This window comes from Dipodomys merriami, unplaced genomic scaffold, assembly GCF_024711535.1.
Source record: "Dipodomys merriami isolate MVZ:Mamm:240054 unplaced genomic scaffold, mDipMer1.0.p SCAF_4, whole genome shotgun sequence".
NCBI classification, from domain to species: domain Eukaryota; kingdom Metazoa; phylum Chordata; class Mammalia; order Rodentia; family Heteromyidae; genus Dipodomys; species Dipodomys merriami.
Window position 1 is genome coordinate 39,976,759 of NW_027205603.1, and position 18,852 is coordinate 39,995,610.

The 18,852-nt window shown below is 36.7% G+C and overlaps 1 protein-coding gene across 4 annotated transcripts in view; it reads left to right on the plus strand.

Moving 5' to 3' along the window:
* Sgk3 (serum/glucocorticoid regulated kinase family member 3) overlaps positions 1 to 18,852 on the plus strand; it is a 104,825-nt gene that overhangs the window by 71,279 nt on the left and 14,694 nt on the right. For all 4 annotated transcript variants that reach the window (XM_069990840.1, XM_069990842.1, XM_069990839.1 and 1 more), the window contains 9 exons: positions 1,566 to 1,641; positions 3,958 to 4,045; positions 6,133 to 6,182; positions 8,671 to 8,728; positions 13,106 to 13,189; positions 13,287 to 13,418; positions 17,290 to 17,402; positions 17,490 to 17,526; positions 18,262 to 18,348. In XM_069990840.1, the coding sequence (XP_069846941.1) occupies positions 1,566 to 1,641; positions 3,958 to 4,045; positions 6,133 to 6,182; positions 8,671 to 8,728; positions 13,106 to 13,189; positions 13,287 to 13,418; positions 17,290 to 17,402; positions 17,490 to 17,526; positions 18,262 to 18,348 (725 nt within the window). The remainder of the gene's footprint in view (positions 1 to 1,565; positions 1,642 to 3,957; positions 4,046 to 6,132; positions 6,183 to 8,670; positions 8,729 to 13,105; positions 13,190 to 13,286; positions 13,419 to 17,289; positions 17,403 to 17,489; positions 17,527 to 18,261; positions 18,349 to 18,852) is intronic.

Here is an 18,852-nt window from a genome sequence, read left to right on the forward strand (position 1 = left end):
CCTTCCCACCCAGAAGTTGAAAAGTTTGTTTTAAACATAATATCTTGTACATCTCATTATTACAATGGGTCATCCTGCATCCTTGTTTCAGCATTTTGTTATTTCCCTTCCTCTCCCCAAATTAGAAAAATGTATATACAAGATGCAGGACACCAGAATCAAATACAGTGAAAACAGGGGTTATACCATGGGGGAAGAACATACAAAAGAAACAAAAGAAATCACATAGTACATTATAAATACTTTAAAAGCAACAGCAGCAAAACCAGAACCTCTTGTTTCCCTATTTTGGGGTTCATTTTGCTTAGCACCATCTTAAATGGTCATATGTGCATAGCTTTTGACCTTTTCTATTTGTCTCATAAGATTATCGTAGATGTATACTAGTTATTGCAAATAGGGAAACAATGGGACCTAGGTTTCTTTGGGCCTGGCTTACTTCACTTACTATAATTTTTTCCAAGTCTTTCCATTTCCTAACAAATGGAGTATGTCCTTTCTGATGGAGGCATAGAATTCCATTGTGTGTGTGTGTGTGTGTGTGTGTGTGTGTGTGTGTGTGTGTGTGTGTGTGTGTGTGTGTGTGTGTGTGTGTGTGTGTGTGTGTGTGTGTGTGTGTGTGTGTGTGTGTGTGTGTGTGTGTGTGTGTGTGTGTGCATGCGCGCGCGCATGCGTGCATGCGCGCACATGCATATGTGTGTGTGTGCTATCACATTTTCTTGATCCATTCATCTACTGAGGGCATCTGGGTTGGTTCCATATCTTAGCTATGGAGAATAATGCTGTGATAAACATAGTTGTGCTGGTAACTTTAGTATGGCCTTGTTTGTGATTGTTTGAGTAAATGCCCAAAAGTGGGATTGCTGGCTCATAGGGGAGTTCTATGTGGAGTCTTTTAAGTAACCTCCAAATAGATCAAAGACCTCGAAGTAAAAACAGATACCCTGAAAACATTACAGAAGGAATAGGAGAAACTCTAGGGCTCCTTGACACACTCTGAAATTTTCTTAATAAAGACCCAGAAACACAACAAATCAAAGAAAGATTAGACAAATGGGATTGTATGAAACTACAGAGCTTCTGCATGGCAAAGGACATAGCTGACAAGATCAATAGAAAGCCCACGGATGGGAGATCTTCACTAGCCATACAACGGATAAGGTCTCATATCTAAAATATAACTGGAACTCAAAAAATTAACTCCCCAACAACAAATCCTCAAAGAAACAAGAGATTAATAAGTGGGCTAAAGACTTAAAAGAGAGACTTCTCTGAAGAAGAAATAAGAATGGCCAATAGACTCATGAAGAAATGCTCAGTTTATCTGGCCATAAAAGAAATGCAAATCAAAACAACATTGAGATTCCACCTCACCCCAATTAGAATGGCTATAATCAAGAAATTTAATAACAACAGATGCTGGAGGGGATGTAGCCAAAAGGGAACCCTACCATTGTTGGTGGGAGTATAAACTTGTTCAACCATATTGAATATTCTTAAGTAAATGTTTTAATAATTACATAGGCTGACAGAAGTAATGCTAATAGTTTATATCTCTCTTACAGATTTTATTAAACAAAGAAGAGCAGGACTGAATGAATTCATCCAGAACTTAGTTAGATATCCAGAGCTTTACAACCAGTAAGTAATTTTCATGTGTTCTAAAGGAAAGTAAAAATAAGCCTAAGAATATTGAATAAGCCTCATAGGGAATTTACCCTTTTTGTAGGTTTGTGAAATTTTCCTGCAGATTTTTTTTTTTTTTGTCCGTCGTGGGGCTTGAAGTCTGGGCCTGGATGCTGTCCATCAGCGCTCAAGGCTAGCGCTCTACCACTTGAGCTACAGTGCCACTTCCGGTTTTCTGGTGGTTTATTGGAGATAAGAGTTTCACGGACTTTCCTGCCCGGGCTGGCTTTGAACCGAGATCCTCAGATCTCAACCTCCTGAATAGGATTACAGGCGTGAGCCACTGGTGCCTGGCTTCCCTTAGATTTTTTTTATTGTCTTTCCCTTCATCAACACATCTTGGTTATATCATTTCTTCCTTTTATATTTGGATTTGTTTTATAGATTAAGCTTAAAAGGAATTTGCAAATACTGTTAACATTTTACTAATCATCTGATATTATACTTATTTGTACCTTAAGAAAGTTCTGAAGTAGCTCCTGTTTGAATTTGGGAACTTAAGTGAGCTTCATCCTTAACTTCCAGAGGCATAGGCCCCCAATCTAGTAGTAGAGATAGATGTATAAATAAAAAATTGAAGCCAGGTAATTTTTGTTACAGGTACTAGGCAGTAACAGAAAACAGCTAACTTTGCTCAGGAAAGTAAAGCAAAGTTTCCTGGGACTTAAAGGCTCTATAATCATTTAACAAGAAACGTAGGGAGAATATTGAAGCTAAAAGGAGTGGTACAAGTTAACAGAGGATACAAAAGGCTGCAAAATCAGGACACTCAAGTATTAACATAGTGTGGTGACTGGAGCAGTAGCATTTCACAACATCCATGAAGCCAGCGTTGGCAGTTTTTTTTTTGTTTTGTTTTGTTTTGTTTTGTTTTTTGTCGGTTGTGGGGCTTGAACTCTGGGCCTGGGCGCTGTCCTTCAGCTCTTCAGCTCAAGGCGAGCGCTCTACCACTTGAGCTACATGGTCTCATGGTCTCTCCTGCCCGGGCTGGCTTTGAACCTTGATCCTCAGATCTCAGCCTCCTGAGTAGCTAGGATTACAGGTGTGAGCCACCAGAGCCCGGCTAGTGTTGGCAGTTTTTAAGCACATGTCAATACCTCCTGGGCAATCTGGGCAGTGTTCTCTGCGAACCCAAACAGGCTTCCGCCCACACAGCATCCATGTAGCCACTTAAGTTGATGTTGTGCTATAATGACCTTAAACTTTTCTCTGTGGACCATTTTGAACCTGGTACTTGGTACTTGAGAATTACTGATATCCATTATGCCTTTAAATTGATATATGATACTACTTTTGGGTGTAGAAAGCATATTCTAAAACATAGAATTCAATTTTTTTCATAGACCACCTGTCTATGTAAAATGTAAAGATTGCCTTATGATGTGAGAACACATTTTTTACAGTTTTTTTCAGAATCACAACACTGAATGACTGTATTTTTGAGAAATTCAAAGTGTGTGTGTGTGTGTGTGTGTGTGTGTGTGTGTGTGTGTGTGTGTGTGTGTGTGTAATTGATGATTGAACCCAGACCTTTGTGCATGTTTGGCAATTGCTTTACCATCAAACTACACCCGTACATGAACTATATTTTCTAGAAATAATAATTGCCATTTTTGGAGTAATTTATAGTTCATAGACTGCTTCTGTCATTCTGAGTAGGTTCTCTGGCTGCTTTTTAAGTTAATTTATTAACATTAAAAGCCGGACCTCTTTTGATAGGGTTTTCTGCCCAGAGTTTTTCTCTATCTTTGACAGATGTTGGTATAGAACAAGTATACCATGAGTGGTTATTATTATTTTCTATGGTATAATAAGAATTACTGAGAACCTCTAACATAATATGATACTAAGTATTCTGTACCTTGAAATAGTTTAAACATGTTATTCTTGGAATTAAAATTGAACTTGATGTAATTACATTATTTGCAATGACCATTGAATTGTAAACTGTTCAATTCTTACATATCCAACTTTGGATAATTTTGTACACATGTACTTTTTGATAACTGCCCTCCTGCCATTCAGGATAGAAGACATTCCAAGGACGCCTCTAAAATAGCATAATTTTTACTGACATTTTCTTTAATGAACCTCTGTTTATATTTGTTGCTTTCCCCATTTTAAGAAATTAATTTGCTTTTCCCTTTTATAATAATGTATTTTGTGTAGCTATACATGCTAATATAGTGGTTTCTATTTTGTTCTTATTTTAAAAGGGAGAAAAATCTATAGACATCTTTTCAAAGTCACATTAAAGTTGTATTTTTTTAGTCCAGATGTCAGAGCATTCCTTCAAATGGACAGCCCAAAACATCAGTCAGATCCATCTGAAGATGAAGATGAAAGAAGTACTCAAAAGGTAGTAAAATAAATTATATTTTTAACAGAAAAAAAAGTCAGGCCACAAAAATGAAGCTAGTTACTTTAGGATTACATTTACTCAAAATGAAGTAGTAAATTTTCTACTCTTTGTAATACCTAAACACAGTGTATATACAACCTATGAATCACTGTTTCTTAAGAACTTAGAAGAATTAATGGGTTTTTTCTTGTTTGTTTGTTTGTTTGAGAACTTCATACCTCAGCCTTTCAAATGTTCAGATAATCACTATAGTTGGCTAGAATTAGTACTGTCTTTAATAAAAAGTATTATTCAGGCTAAATAAAAGAACCAGGCTTATGCCTATAAATTCTAGTTAGTAAGGAGGTTGAGATCTAAGGGTCATAGTTCAAAGTCAGCCCAGGCAGGAAAATCCATGAGACTCATCTCTTCAATTAAGAACCAAAAATCCAGAAGGTGTTGAGCACTACTAGCCTGGAGCACAAAAGCTCAGTGACAGCGACTAGGCCCTGAGTTCAAGCCCCAGGATGGACAAGAAAAAAAAAATTAGAAAATAGCAAGTAAGAAGAAAAGTTTCATTAGTTTCATTAGCCATGCTATTGCTACCCACACTCCTATCGTTTAAGTTACCTAGGTTATGTAATGTGTACAATTTTATATTCGGCTTATGTATCTTCATCATTATCACCATACCTGAAACTATTATTTTGATGAGTTTTCATCAATAGGAAAGGCCTTTTTGACCAGAGCATTACCTCATCCTCTGCACTGACAGGTATTTATAGAGAGAGCAGTCAATACATGTGTTTTAGTTGGCATCAATTTACTTTTAATTTCTGCTGCATATTATAGAACATACATGTGTTCCTAATAAAGAATAGTTGTTCTTAGGTTTTAGGATAGATTGTGAGAGAAAATAAGTAAAAAATAAGCTTGTCTTAGAAAAGTATTCTAGGACTGGGAATGTGGCTTAGTGGTAGAATGCTTGCCTAGCATGCATGAAGCCGTGGGTTTGATTCCTCAGTAACACATAAACAGAAAAAGCCAGAAGTAGCACTGTGGCTCAAGTGGTAGAGTGCTAGCTTTGAGCAAAAGAAGTTCAGGGACAGTGCCAGGCCCTGAGTTGACATCCCAGAGCCAGCAGAAAAACAAAATGCCTTTAAGCCAACACTTCTGATTTTCTTGCATATATTTAATACCAGTTATAATAAATTCTGAATAATAAAGGTAATAAAGAATAGAAGTGATAAAAGAAATACTAACAAAAGGGCTAGGGGAATGGCTCATTAGTAAATACTTGCCCAGCATGTTGGGCAAGTAGTTTCAATCCCCAGTACTATTAAAAAGGAAGGGAAGGAAGGAAGGCATAAAAGAAAGCTATAGGGAAAGGTAAATTATAGTAATTAATCTAAATCATAGTATATAATAATTAGAGTTTAATTAAAAGTTTAATTGGCGATAAGAGTTACAGGGTCTTTCCTCTTGGGCTGGCTTCAAACTACAATGCTCAAATCTCAGCCTCCTGAGGGACTAGGATTACAGGCCTGAGCCACTAGCACCTGGGTCTCATTTGTCTGTTTAATGTCTCTTTGTTATGATTCTGATAATTTGTGATTAAATGATAGGTTTATGAGTTGAGCATTTTTGTCTCAGAACATTATAACCTCTTCAGAAAATTGATATATTTCTTTTTTTGACTACTAGAAAGTAGCAGCTTTCCTTCTCAGATGCCTAGGATGATTCTTAGTGAAGAAAGAGAAAGATGTAACTTTATCTTTTTCTGTCTTTGATACATTATTCGAACTTTAGAAAAATTGCCATTATTTACCCAGTTTTTAAATGTAAAACTGATTCTTCTTAAATTGTATCTTCAATACCTATCTCTTCCAAAAGCTTTTTCTGTTTAAACTTGCCAACTTTGAACCTTATTTCTGGCTTAGCTTTTCCTTACAACTGTCCTTGAAAGTTATAATAAATGTTATCTTTTGTGTTTATTGTATATAGTTCATTAATTGGAATATTAGTTTTCCTTAAAAGTTTTGATATCTGTGGTATAATTATGTACATTTTACTTCATGATGATTTTTTTTTCTCTATCCAAACAGCTACACTCTACCTCACAGAATGTTAACCTTGGACCGACTGGAAATCCTCAGTAGGTTAAATTCATTTCAAACAATCCTTTAAGTTTTAAGAAGCTCTTTTTTGAAAGAAAGAAAAGGCATCCTTGCAACCATAATTGATATCCTTTCATAATCTGTGTTAGTGGTGTGCCGTAGTTATTATTAGCCAGCTTGTTTCAGAGGAGTCCTGATGGACATTTAGCGTATTCAAGGGCATTACACTTTATTTTGTTTCCATTATTATCTACAATTTATTTGAGTACCTGGGGAATGTTTTGAGTAACACAATTTGAGAAATGTTGAATAAGACCAAAGGTGCAAATATAGTCTTCATTTCTAATATTAATTCATTGGAAGTGAATGCCTGAAGTATTCAATACAAAGGATTCTCAGGCTGCTATTTGATTGTGTCTGAGAAGTGCCCAGATTGATTAGTTATGTCTGCCATGTACTACAGGAGTATAGAATTGTCATTGGTACTTGTAATAAGTCTTAATAGGCTTGACGGATTAACTCTAGAATTTTCTTTCATCATGTTTTCTCTAAAATTTGGTCTACTTAAACAGTGAAATGAGTGTAGACAAATGGGAGAAATAAACCAAGGATTGATCCCAGGACACTTGAACATGATGAAGCCAGGGAAGAGCTAATATTGGAGACTGAATAGTAATGTAGGAGAAAAACCAGAAATATGTCCTGAAATAAGAAGGGAAATATCTTGAGGAACATTTACAACTCTTGTAAATGTTGCTGAAAGGATAAATCAGCTAAAAATGGAAAATAGACCGACCATTGGAGTTAATAAGTCAATGGTGAACTTCGTGAGCAGTTTGACCTTGTAGGAAAGAGTACATAGGGAACTAGAGCAGATATCAGCAGAACAGACAAATTGAGCTCACTTTCTGGGAAAGTTTTACCTTATAGGAAAGTAAGGGAATGGTAACTGGAGGAGAAATTTTGTTTTTGATCAGTCTTTTCTGTCATTTTGTAGCAATGAACAAAATAGTATCCCAAAACAAACCTGTTTTGAATTAGCATTAATTACTTACAATTAATGATGAGGCCTCTCTCTATTTGCAGTTTGGAGAATTTTCATGCAAAACATTATATATATGTTTGCTTTTGTTTGAAAAAATATTTCAGTATCTCAATGAAGAACTAGATTGCCCAAAGAACAGTTTTCTGAAGTAGAAATACTTCTAAATGTAACTTAGTCTAGTATTCTATGTCACTATTTTTTACTAATGTTACTATCATGTATGAATTAACTTTCATAATCAGTGAAAATTTTAAATTTAAATGTAGTCATCCTCTGTCATTTAAGAATTCAGACTTCTTGAATAAAACAGTTGTTCTACTTATATACATATGACTTTATGATGCCCTGTGTGTTTGCTTACTTAGAGCCAATGCTGTTTCTACCATTGGTTAAAGCAAATAAAATGACAGGCTTAGAGTTCCTCTGACTTTTCTGTCCCTAGCTCTCCCATATTACTGCCTATGAGACTGAATCTTTTATCTTCAGGGTAAAATAAGTCTTTATGTAAAAAGCACAGTGAAGTCTTTTCTCTACCTGAAATATTTTAGAATACCGGACAGACACTGATAGTCCTTGGAATACATGACTACTTTATACAGTTACTCAACTTCCTCACTCATAGCATTGATTACTTTTGTGGTTAATAAAATTGGCTTAGAGAGAAGTTAAACTTTAAAGGTAGGTGGGTAGATAGATAGATAGATAGATAGATAGATAGATAGATAGATAGATAGATAGATAGATCTCCATTCTTTTCTCCCAGAGAATATAATTGAAGTTCTTCTTAAGCAGAACTTAATAAGACTTAACTAATATTATAAGGTAATCACAAAGTACATACTGTTATTTTTAAGAAAGACAATATATACCATTGTAAAGTATTTTGTACCAAACAGTTATTAATAAGAATGAGGTGCTAGGGCTGGGAAGGTGGCTCAGTGGTAGAGCACCTTGCCTTGCATGCATGAGGCCCTGGGTTCGATTCCTCAGCACCACATAAGCAAAAAGAAAAAAAGCCGGAAGTGGCGCTGTGGCTCAAGTGGTAGAGCGCTAGCCTTGAGCTGAAGAACTGAGGGACAGCGCCCAGTCCCAGAGTTCAGACCTCTTGACAGGACCCCCCCCCCAAAAAAAAAACCAAGAATGAGGTGCTAAGAAATGTTTATAAACTTACATCTTGCTGGGTGCTGGTTTCTCATACCTATTATCCTAGTGACTTAGAAGGGTGAAATCTGAGGATCTTGGTTCAAAGCTAGCCAAGGAAAGTCCCTGAAACTCAGCCACCAAAATATCAAAGTAGAACGATAGTTCAATGTAGTTCTAGTGTTAGAGTGCTAGTCTTGAGCACAAAAGCTCAGGGACAACACCCAGGCCCTGAGGTCAGGCACTAGTACTAGCCCTCCTCACTCCCCCCTTCCCCCAAAAGAGCTTGCATCTTTCCACTTTCTTGAAGGCTGATTCTTGTCATTGTTAATTTATTTCAGTGCTAAACCAACTGATTTTGATTTTTTAAAAGTTATTGGAAAAGGCAGTTTTGGCAAGGTAAGAATGTTTTTATTTTTCATTCAGTGTTTAAGTATATAAAGAATTAATGTATGTTTACATTTATGAGTCATAGGACTTTTCTGATGCAAGATATGAAAAGTCTCTGCTATCGAAGTGTTAAGAGGATAATTAAGAACATAAGGCTAGGATTCTAAAAATTCATTTATTAAACAAGTATTTGTTGAGCACCTATGTGTCAAGTACCCATGTGGGTTCTAATTAGATGCTGTTGTGATACTTAACAACCTAGTGAAAGAAATAGTCCACCAAAATCTGTACTTAAGTAAATATAAATAGTAATGGGACTGTGATGGAATAATAAGGTGAAAGATAGAGTGTGCAGCAGTGGGAGGTGGAAACTCTGCTTGGATGTATTGGTCAAGGATGGCTTCTTTGAGAATGGGCTGAGGTTGGAAGGAAGAATGAACCATCTGTGTAAATAACAATTGGAGGAAAGAAGAAATATGTGAAATTCTTCTTAGATCACCTAACTTGACAGTGTAGCTGTATCAAGGAGAATCACTTAAGATCAGGGTTATCAGGGCTACCGGGCAGAATGACCAAGATTGCAAGGCCACCCTGGGAAATGATTGAGATTTCCTTAAAAACAACACAGGAAAAAAAAAAAACACCATAAGCTCTATTTTTTTGGAAACTTCATACTTTTCTCAAAAGCCTATCTGGAATATTTTCTTGTCTATTTTGTGAGAGATAAGGTCATAGATCATTTTTTTTCCATATGACGATCCAGCTTGATCCTGTAGAATTCATGAAGACTTTTCCCAATATACACAGATCTTTTTTAGATTGTATAATCCATTTTTGTTTGTCTGTTTATTTTTTGAGCCAGTCCTGAGGCTTAAACTCAGAGCTTGGGCACTGTCTCTGAGCTTTTGTGCTCAAGGCTAATGCTGTATCACTGCTCTGCTTCTGGATTTTTGCTGGTCAAGATAGGAGTCTCAAGGACTTTGCTGCTCAGACTAAGTTTAAACTGCAATCCTCACACCTCAGCCTCCTCACTAGCTAGGATTACAATCATGAACCACTAATACCTGGCTTGTCTTTGTGTTTTTTTAACCTAGTTTATATTAGTTTTTTTTACTAGCTTATATTAGTTATATAGGCATATTTTGTTATATTTCTACATGTTTACTATATATTCCAATCAGTCTCACCTTTTATCTCCCTCCCTCCTTCTTAAGGATGAATGAGTATTGGAGAGGGAAAGATCAAACACATCCATGTTGTCGAGAGAGCAAAAAAATAATTAAGAAAAAATGTTCAATAGAGTCAAATGCTGATAAAAGTACAGTTGGGCAGAGGATGTTTTCATCCTGAAGATGTTTGAGTCTGCCTTTATGAAGTAACAGGCTTAAAAAATTATTTATTTTTGTGATAGTACTATGGCTTGAACTCAGCCTCATACTCTAGCTTGACCTTTTCACTCATTGTATCACTTGAGCTACACCTCTGCTTCTAGCTTTTTGCTGGTTAATTGGAAATAAAAGTCTTGAGGAACTGGGTGTCAGTGGCTCATGCCTATAATATAATATAGCTGCACAGAAATCTAAAGATCAGGATTCAAAGCCAGCCAGGCATAAAAGTCCCAGAGAGACTCTTATCTCTAATTAACCACTCAAAACTTGGAAGTGGTGCTGTGGCTCAAATTGGTACAGTGCTAGCCTTGAGCAAAAGAGCTCAGGGACAGTGCTCAGGCCCTGAGTTCAAACCCCACAACTGACCAAAAAAGACTTGAGGATTTGGATTCAGCTCTGGCTAGCTTCAAAGCTCAATCCTTAGATCTCAGCCACTTGAAAAGCTAGGATTATAGGCATGAGCCACTGGCACATGGCTAACAAACTTGTATTTTTTTTTTAATTAATGAACTTTCAGCAGGTGCTGGTTACTTATGCTTATCGTCCTTGCTACTTAGGAGGCTGAGCTCTTATATCAGTTCCAAGCCAGCCCAGGCAGACAAATCTGTGACTCTTCATTTCTAGTTAACTAGCAGAAAGCCAAAAGTAGAGGTGTGGTTTAAGTGGTAGAGGCACCAACCTTGAGCAAAAAAGCCAAGTGAGAGTGTGAGGGCCCTGAGTCAAGCCCTAGTTCTGGCACACTAAGATAAAAGTAAAAAAAATTTTTTTAATAACTTAAAAAAAACTTTTTTAGAACTTCCTTTTTTTTTGTTCTTTTTGAAAACTTGAGCAGATAGTTGTTTGTATCTTTCTGTTCAAGATCCCATCCAAGATACCATGTTACATTTAGTTGTCAAGTCTCTCTTTAGGCTTGACTATGACTGTTTCTCAGACTTCATTTTTGATGACCTTGACAGTTTTGAAGACTACTGATCAAATATATTGTAGGTTTCTCCTACATTAGGCTTGTCTGATGTTTTCCCATGTTTATTGAGGCAGATTATAGATTCTGGTAAGAAAGGCCACAAAGGTTTTAAAAAGCCTATATTAGCAGCATCACTAGTTGGTGTGCCAGATCATCTCAAAAAGCTTTGGGACCTGTTGTATAATAATTATACAAACTGGGTGGTCTCAACTCCTTTATGGCTGTAGTCACAAGTCACTTAATGGTGGGGAAAAGTTCTGATGAGTGTGTCCTTAAGCAACTTCATTGTGAGGACATCACAGAGCACTCACACAAACCATGATGGTGTCAGTTATATACTAAGCTGTGTGGGCTCATTGACCAAAACATTATTGTGAACAGCATGACTATATTGGCAAGTACAGATTTCCTTTTTCTGTGGCAAGATACTCTAGGTTTCTTTTTAAAAGTGTATGTATGTATTGGTGTGGGTGGCTCACGCCTACAATTGTAGCTACTCAGGAGGTTGAGGTATATAGTTAAAAGGCTGCGGAAAAGGAAAAATCCACGACTCAAATTAACTAGCAAAAATGTTGAGCTGGAGGCATGGCTCAAGTGATAGAGTACCAGCCATGAGGGGAAAAAAAAAAGCTGAGGAAGAATACAGAGTCCTGAGTTCACCCCCGGTACCAGGAAGAAAAAAAAAAAAAAAAAAAATATATATATATATATATATATATATATATATATATATATTTGCATGTAACTCAACCCATTATAAAAACTCAACTGTATATGATGTTTCTTTCTCTGAACTCTTCTGACTTAAAAAGCCTGTACGAGAAACCTAAACATGAAACAGGAATGCATTCTGATCACCAAAAAATGACTTCCACCAGGCACCAATGGTTCCCTCCTGTAATCCTACCTACTCAGGAAGCTGAGATCTGAGCATATTAGTTCAAAGCCAGCTGATGAAGGAAAGTCCATAAGACTCCATTCTCCAATCAACTACCAAAAAATCTGGAAGTAGCTCAAATGTTAGAGCACTAACTTTGAGCAAAAAAAAATCTCCAAGACTGGTGCACACGAATGCGTGCTTGCGTGTACACACACACACACACACACACACACATCTCACACATCTCACACACATATAAGCATACAAAGATTTTTTACATAGCATGAAGTTAATTACCTAGTGTTTCCAAGGGCATCCTCTGGGTCTCATTGCTCACATATACACACCCAAGTTCTCAAACAATGTAAATTATGTAGTAAAAATCTTATCAATATATTGAGTTATAAAGATATAGTGCCTAGTTATTTAAATCTATGTCCTTTTTTGCTGTATTAAAATATCTAAGAAAAAGTTGAGTAGAGCTCAGCCTTCAAAACAAAAACATCTAGGTCTTTTGTAGACTTGCTTTTTTTTTTTTTCTCAGTTTAAGAATTTGGGGGCCTGGGAAGGTGGCTCAGTGGTAGAGTGCTTGCCTTGCATGCATGAGGCCCTGGGTTTAATTCCTCAGCACCACATAAGCAGAAAGGGCTGGAAGTGGTACTATGGCTCAGGTGGTAGAGTGCTAGCTTTGAGCTAAAGAGCTGAGGGACAGTGCCCAGGCCTAGAGTTCAGGCCCCACAACCACCACCACAACAACAACAAAACAGAATTTGGGCTGAGGGCATGTGGTCAACTGGTAAAGTGCCAGTTTAACAAGTACCAGCCCAGAGTTCACATTCTTGTACTGCTACAATATATATAGATATAGATATAGATATATTGACAAGGGAATTAGCTCTATAAAAGCCTTGAAAGATTGGGAAGGTGGCTCAGTGGTAGAGTTCTTGCCTTGCATCCATGAGGCCCTGGGTTCGATTCCTCAGCACCTCATAAGCAGAAAAACAAGCTGGAAGTGGCGCTGTGGCTCAAGTGGTAGAGTGCTAACCTTGAGGTGAAGAGCTGAGGGACAGTGCCCAGGCCCAGAGTTCAGGCCCACGACTGGACCCCAAAAAAAGCCTTGAAATTTGTAATTATTTGCACAATCTTTGTTACAGGTTCTTCTTGCAAAACGGAAACTGGATGGGAAATTTTATGCTGTCAAAGTATTACAGAAAAAGATAGTTCTCAATAGAAAAGAGGTAATATTAAATAGTTACTGTTTCACTAAAACCCCTTTTTAATTAACAGATTGTTTTCTGGTGTATAATACAAGTTGGTCTTTTCCATTTTTTCTAGCAAAAGCATATTATGGCAGAACGTAACGTGCTCTTGAAAAATGTGAAACATCCATTTTTGGTTGGATTGCACTATTCTTTCCAAACAACTGAAAAGCTTTATTTTGTTCTGGATTTTGTTAATGGAGGGGAGGTGAGTTTTATAATTGATTTCCTAATATTGATAATAATTAGAATAGCTTGATAATAGTTAGAATAGGTTTTCTTACAAGCTTTAAAGTGACAGCACATTGCTAGCAGATTTGTGTTATATAAATGCTCCAAGTACCCAGTACAATGTACAGGTGGGGAAATATAACACTAGTCCTTAGGCATGGTGTAGTTGACAAGATTCACAAAAGAACCTTGATATGAAGCTACAGACTTCATTGATAGGTTTGTCAGCAAGCTGTACACAGCTTGTACACAGAATGATATAACTGAAATATTAGAATAAAACATGATTTGCAATTTAGATAATGATTGTTTCAACAGGCACATATAAATCCTGTTCAAGTGTGTTATTTTCTAAAATACACAACCTTAATCAATGAAATGATTCCTAATAAAGAGTCCTGTGGTGAAGTCAGGTGGGAAATGATTCAAATTAGTTATTCACCGTATGTTTTAGCATCAAAGACTTTAAATCTTCTTAGAACAATTTTGTTTAAAACAAAATGAATTTTTAGAAAAGAAAAACAGTCCCATCTTTGTTATTGTTGTTAGTTGCAGGGTTTCAACTTAGGGCCTGGGTATTGTACCTGAACTCTTTTGCTCAAGGCTAGCACTCTACCACTTTGAACCTGCACTACAGGTTTTCAAGTGTTAATTGGAGTTAAGAATCTTAGGAGGACTTTTTTTGCCTGGGCTGACTTTGAACTGTGATTCTCAGATCTCAGCCCCCTGAGTAGCTAGGTTTTCAGCCGTGAGCCACCAGCACCCAGCAGAGTTCCATCTTTTGTTTGAGTCAAATCTATTAATAATGATCTCTAAAACACAGATCTAGAAGAATATTGAAATACACTCTGGGTAGTAGTGTTCTATATTATAATAATTACAATAATAGCTAATGTGTGCCAAGTATTATATATGTGCCAAGCATTCTAGCACTTTTTAATATTTTATCTTCACAACACTGGTACTGTAAAAGACAAATCCAGGCTTGTAGAAGTTATGTAGTTAAATATTGAGTCAGGGATTGAATTCCAGCATCAGGCAGTCTAGTTACAGGTTCTACAGCTGCTCTAGTCCTCAACTTTTAAATCCTCCTAATTTGTCTGATCCTTTACTGTATATTTTAAAATTATTTTAACTATTAGATAGTCATAGCTTTATAAAGGAATCACCTATCCCCTAATCTCAGAGAGAGAGAAGAAAAAAGAATATTTCAATGTTACTGTAGTACCCATAACTGTGGCATAAAAGAACTAGGAGGAAGACCAGTTTCTGCACATCTGACAGATGATCAAAAATGCTTAGATATTTTATATCAACCGTCTACAAAACATCTATTGGCTGGGTGCTTGTAATCCTAGTTACTCAGGAGGCTGAGATCTGAGGATCAGGGTTCAAAGTCAGGCTGGGCAGAAAAGTTCCTGTGAGATTCTTATCTCCAATTAACTACTCAAAAACCAGAAGTGGAGCTATGACTTAAGTGGTGGAGGGCTAGCCTTGAACACAAAGAGGCTCAAGGACAGCGCTGAGGCCCTGAGTTTAAGCCCCACAACTGACCAAAAAAAGGTAAAAGTAAAAAAAAAAAAAAAAAAAAGAAAGAAAAAGCATCCATTGAAACGTCTTAAATCCATGTCAGATGTCTGTTTAAGACTTAGCATGGTGGGAAGAGGGTAGAAAAGAGGCCGACTATAGAGTGAAAAGGTATGAAGAATTAATTCATATATATGTAGGTGTAGGTGTATGCAAATGTAAATGTAAAATCTATATCTATGTATCATAATGAAACCCACCCAATGCTGTTTGAAAAATTAGGGAATAGAGAAATGAGAATATGATGGGAGGGGTAAATTTGTTCAAAGTATATTGTGTGCTTGCATGGAAACTGAACAATGAAACCCCCTCATATTACAAATATATGTTAACTTAAAATATTAATAATTTTTAAATGACTCTATGTAGAGGCAAGTTTTTGAGGTATCTTGATTCAAGAATGTAGATGCTCTTCCATTGTTCCTACCTTGGAGGTTATTTTATGTGGGTCTGAATGCTAACAGATAATAAGAAATTATTGAGAGCCTGCACTTCACAGTTACTTTGCATACATAATCTCAGTGAATCATCATAACTATTTGAGATAGTTATTCTTGTAACCCATTTTTGTCCCTCCCCTCTGTAATCCATTTTATAGAGGCTTAGATTGGTTAACTTTCTTTGTCTTACTGTCCTAGTATAAGGCTCCATTTCACATAGATAATCCATCTGCAAAGCTCTGTTCAGAACCACATGTAAATATTCAAAGACCTTGATGTCTTTGAAATGTAGGTATGAGATATCTAACTGCAAATGAGATCTTACTGTAATCTTCCTTGGTTGCCTCGTGCTGTTAGGACTGCTTCTGAGCCCTTTTTATTCTGAGCAGCAAAGAAGAAAAGAGGCAGACTTGTCATCTGAAAGATACACTTGGTTAAGATAATGAAAAAAGAGAATGAACTATAATAGAATGTGGAAGTATGTGTAAAAGGTGTGGAGTATGGCAGTTGGTAGACAAGGAATAAAGATAAGGAAAAAGAATAAAGGCAGAAAGCAGAAGTGTGATTTCATTCCCTATTCCTGTCATTTTTTACTCTGATATTCATACTTATATTTTAACCTTGACATGTAATACTTACATTTTTAGCTTTTTGCCTGGGCCTTCCAGGACCATAGTCCTTGTATTTATATTTCCCATGTAGCTGAGATGACAGACATATGCCATTGTCCCTTGTTTCTCATTGGTTGAAATGAGGGTCTCACAAACTTTTTGCCCAAGCAGGACTCAAATTTCAGTCTTTCTATGCTCACCTTTCTGAGTAACTGGGATGACAGAATTGAGCGACAGCATGTGACAAGGATGTCACACTTTTACCTGGCCATCCTTGGACTATAATCCTCCCTCTCTGCCTCCCAAGTTGCTGGGACAGACATGTGCTACCACACCCATGTTTCCCCCATGCACACCCAGCTCTCCCCTCCTCCCACATAATGCTTCTATCTCTACTTCCTGAATAGCTGAAATAACAGGAATGAGCCACCACACCCAGCCCTGTAATGCTTTTTGACTTACTAAACAATTTTTGTTAGCTATTTATGATTATTACATTCATTTTAGATTGTTTATTGTAGTGCCACTGGGGTTGTATGTAGTATGTTGGACAAATGTATGTGGGAGGTCAGCATTATAGTCATGTAGGTCATAGCTGATAAAAATCAGTGGTAGGGATAAAAATTACAAAAAAGATTTTGAGAAATAATTAGTAGACAAAGCAGAGTATGTTCTTTGTGGTATATACGGAGTAAAGGCAAAGAAGCAGTTCAGGTGAATTTCAATCCAGTTCCCTCAGGATATATTGCAACTGATCTTTGCTACAATTAAAAAAGAATCTTTGATTCAGATTAAATAAGTAAATTCTTAGTATTCAGAGTTTCCAAAAATAATCTCAAACAAATTATTTCTGTGGATTGTATTTGTCCTGCTAGTCACTAGTATTTGTTTTTATGAAAAAGCAGTCCAGAAAGTCCCAGGACGTGGCATGATTAAGATTGTCAGTCTTTCTTGATAATCTTTTCAAGAATAGTTGGAACTCTGCCACATTAAGGGACTGAGAATCTTTGGACATAGTTTATGAGAGTAAACAAAGATTGATGGAGAATCAATATTGGATGAAAGGCATGGACGGGAAGATCATAGTTCTATGCTTTATTGAATTTTTGTCTCATATTCAACATATCGAAACAATTTTTACTTTTGTATTTGCAGAATGTTTTTGTTTAACACTGTGTGAATGATCCTAACCCCTCCCCCAATTTTGTAGCTGTTTTTTCACTTACAAAGAGAACGGTCCTTTCCTGAGCACAGAGCAAGGTTTTATGCTGCTGAAATTGCCAGTGCACTGGGTTACTTGCACTCCATCAAAATAGTGTACAGGTAAGTTGCTTAAATATTACATGTAAATATATCTTTTTAAAATTTCGTTTCAAGCAATAGCATTTTTTCTTCTTTTTAATTTCACAGAGACTTGAAACCAGAAAATATTCTTTTAGATTCAATGGTAAGTAGTCTTTTAAAAATCTACTGGGTTTCATTTATTTTGTTGTTGTTGTGAATGATGGGAAAAAGTCTTAAAGGTTCCATATTTCATGATTGCATTTCTGTACCTTGTTGAAATGACAAGACTAGAGTTGCAGAACAGATTACTGGTTGCAGCAGGATGGGATCCTAGGGGAGTGCGGAGATAAAGGATAGAATGAGGAAGTCCGTGTGGGATGGAATAGGTCTCTTGACTATAATGGGTGTTACATGAACGTCTACATGTGTATTGCATAGAGCCTCTCTCTCTCTTTTTCTCTCTCTCTCATTCTCTCTCTCACTTAGTCTCTCTCTCATACACATACACACACATGTGTATTGCATAGAGCCCCTCTCTCTTTTTCTCTCTCTCATTCTCTCACTTAATCTCTCTCTCTCTCTCTCTCTCACACACACACACACACACACACACACACACACATGCACACACACACACACATTCATATACAAAAGAGTGAGACCAAGTTAAGATTTGTATTTTAGTGAGCCATTTTGTACCCCTGTCAGTTTCCTGTTTGATGCAGTACTGTAGTGATAAAAACTGTCTGCATTGTGGGAAGCTAAGTAGGGTGATAAGGGACTCCGTACTATTTTTGCAGTTTCCCAGGTGTCTATAATTCCAATTTTTTTTCAAATTTCTTTAGAAAATGGTTTGTATCCAAGCATTGTCTTATCTAACTGTGATTGTATTTGTCAGGGACATGTTGTCTTAACAGATTTTGGGCTTTGTAAAGAAGGAATTGCTATTTCAGATACCACAACAACCTTCTGTGGAACACCAGAGGTAAGAAATATGTCTTATCATGCAAATAGAAAACAGACCCTCTCTGGGTATGAATACTAGTGGGCGTGGGGAGGGTAAATAGAGAAAGTGAATATGGTTGAAATACTTGATACATGTGTGTAAAAAGGGAGAGTGAAACTTGTTTAGGTTGGTTTGGGGAGAGGAATGAGGGAGAGTGAAATAGAGTGAGTCTGATCAAGACATGCTATATGTGTATATGGACATGTCAAAATGAAACTCCTTTGTACAATTAATTGATACTACCAAAATTGTGGGCAGGAGAAATATATCTTGTCTTTGACATAATTATGAAATACAAATATGAACTATTACATATATAAAATTAAAATAGGAGCCAGGCACCTGTGGCTCATACTTGTAATCCTAACTACTCAAGTGGCAGAGATCTGATGATCACAGTTCAAAGCCAATCCAGGCAGGAAAGACTGTGAGACTCTTACCTCCAGTAGGCCACCAGAAAACTGGAAGTGGCACTGTGGCTCA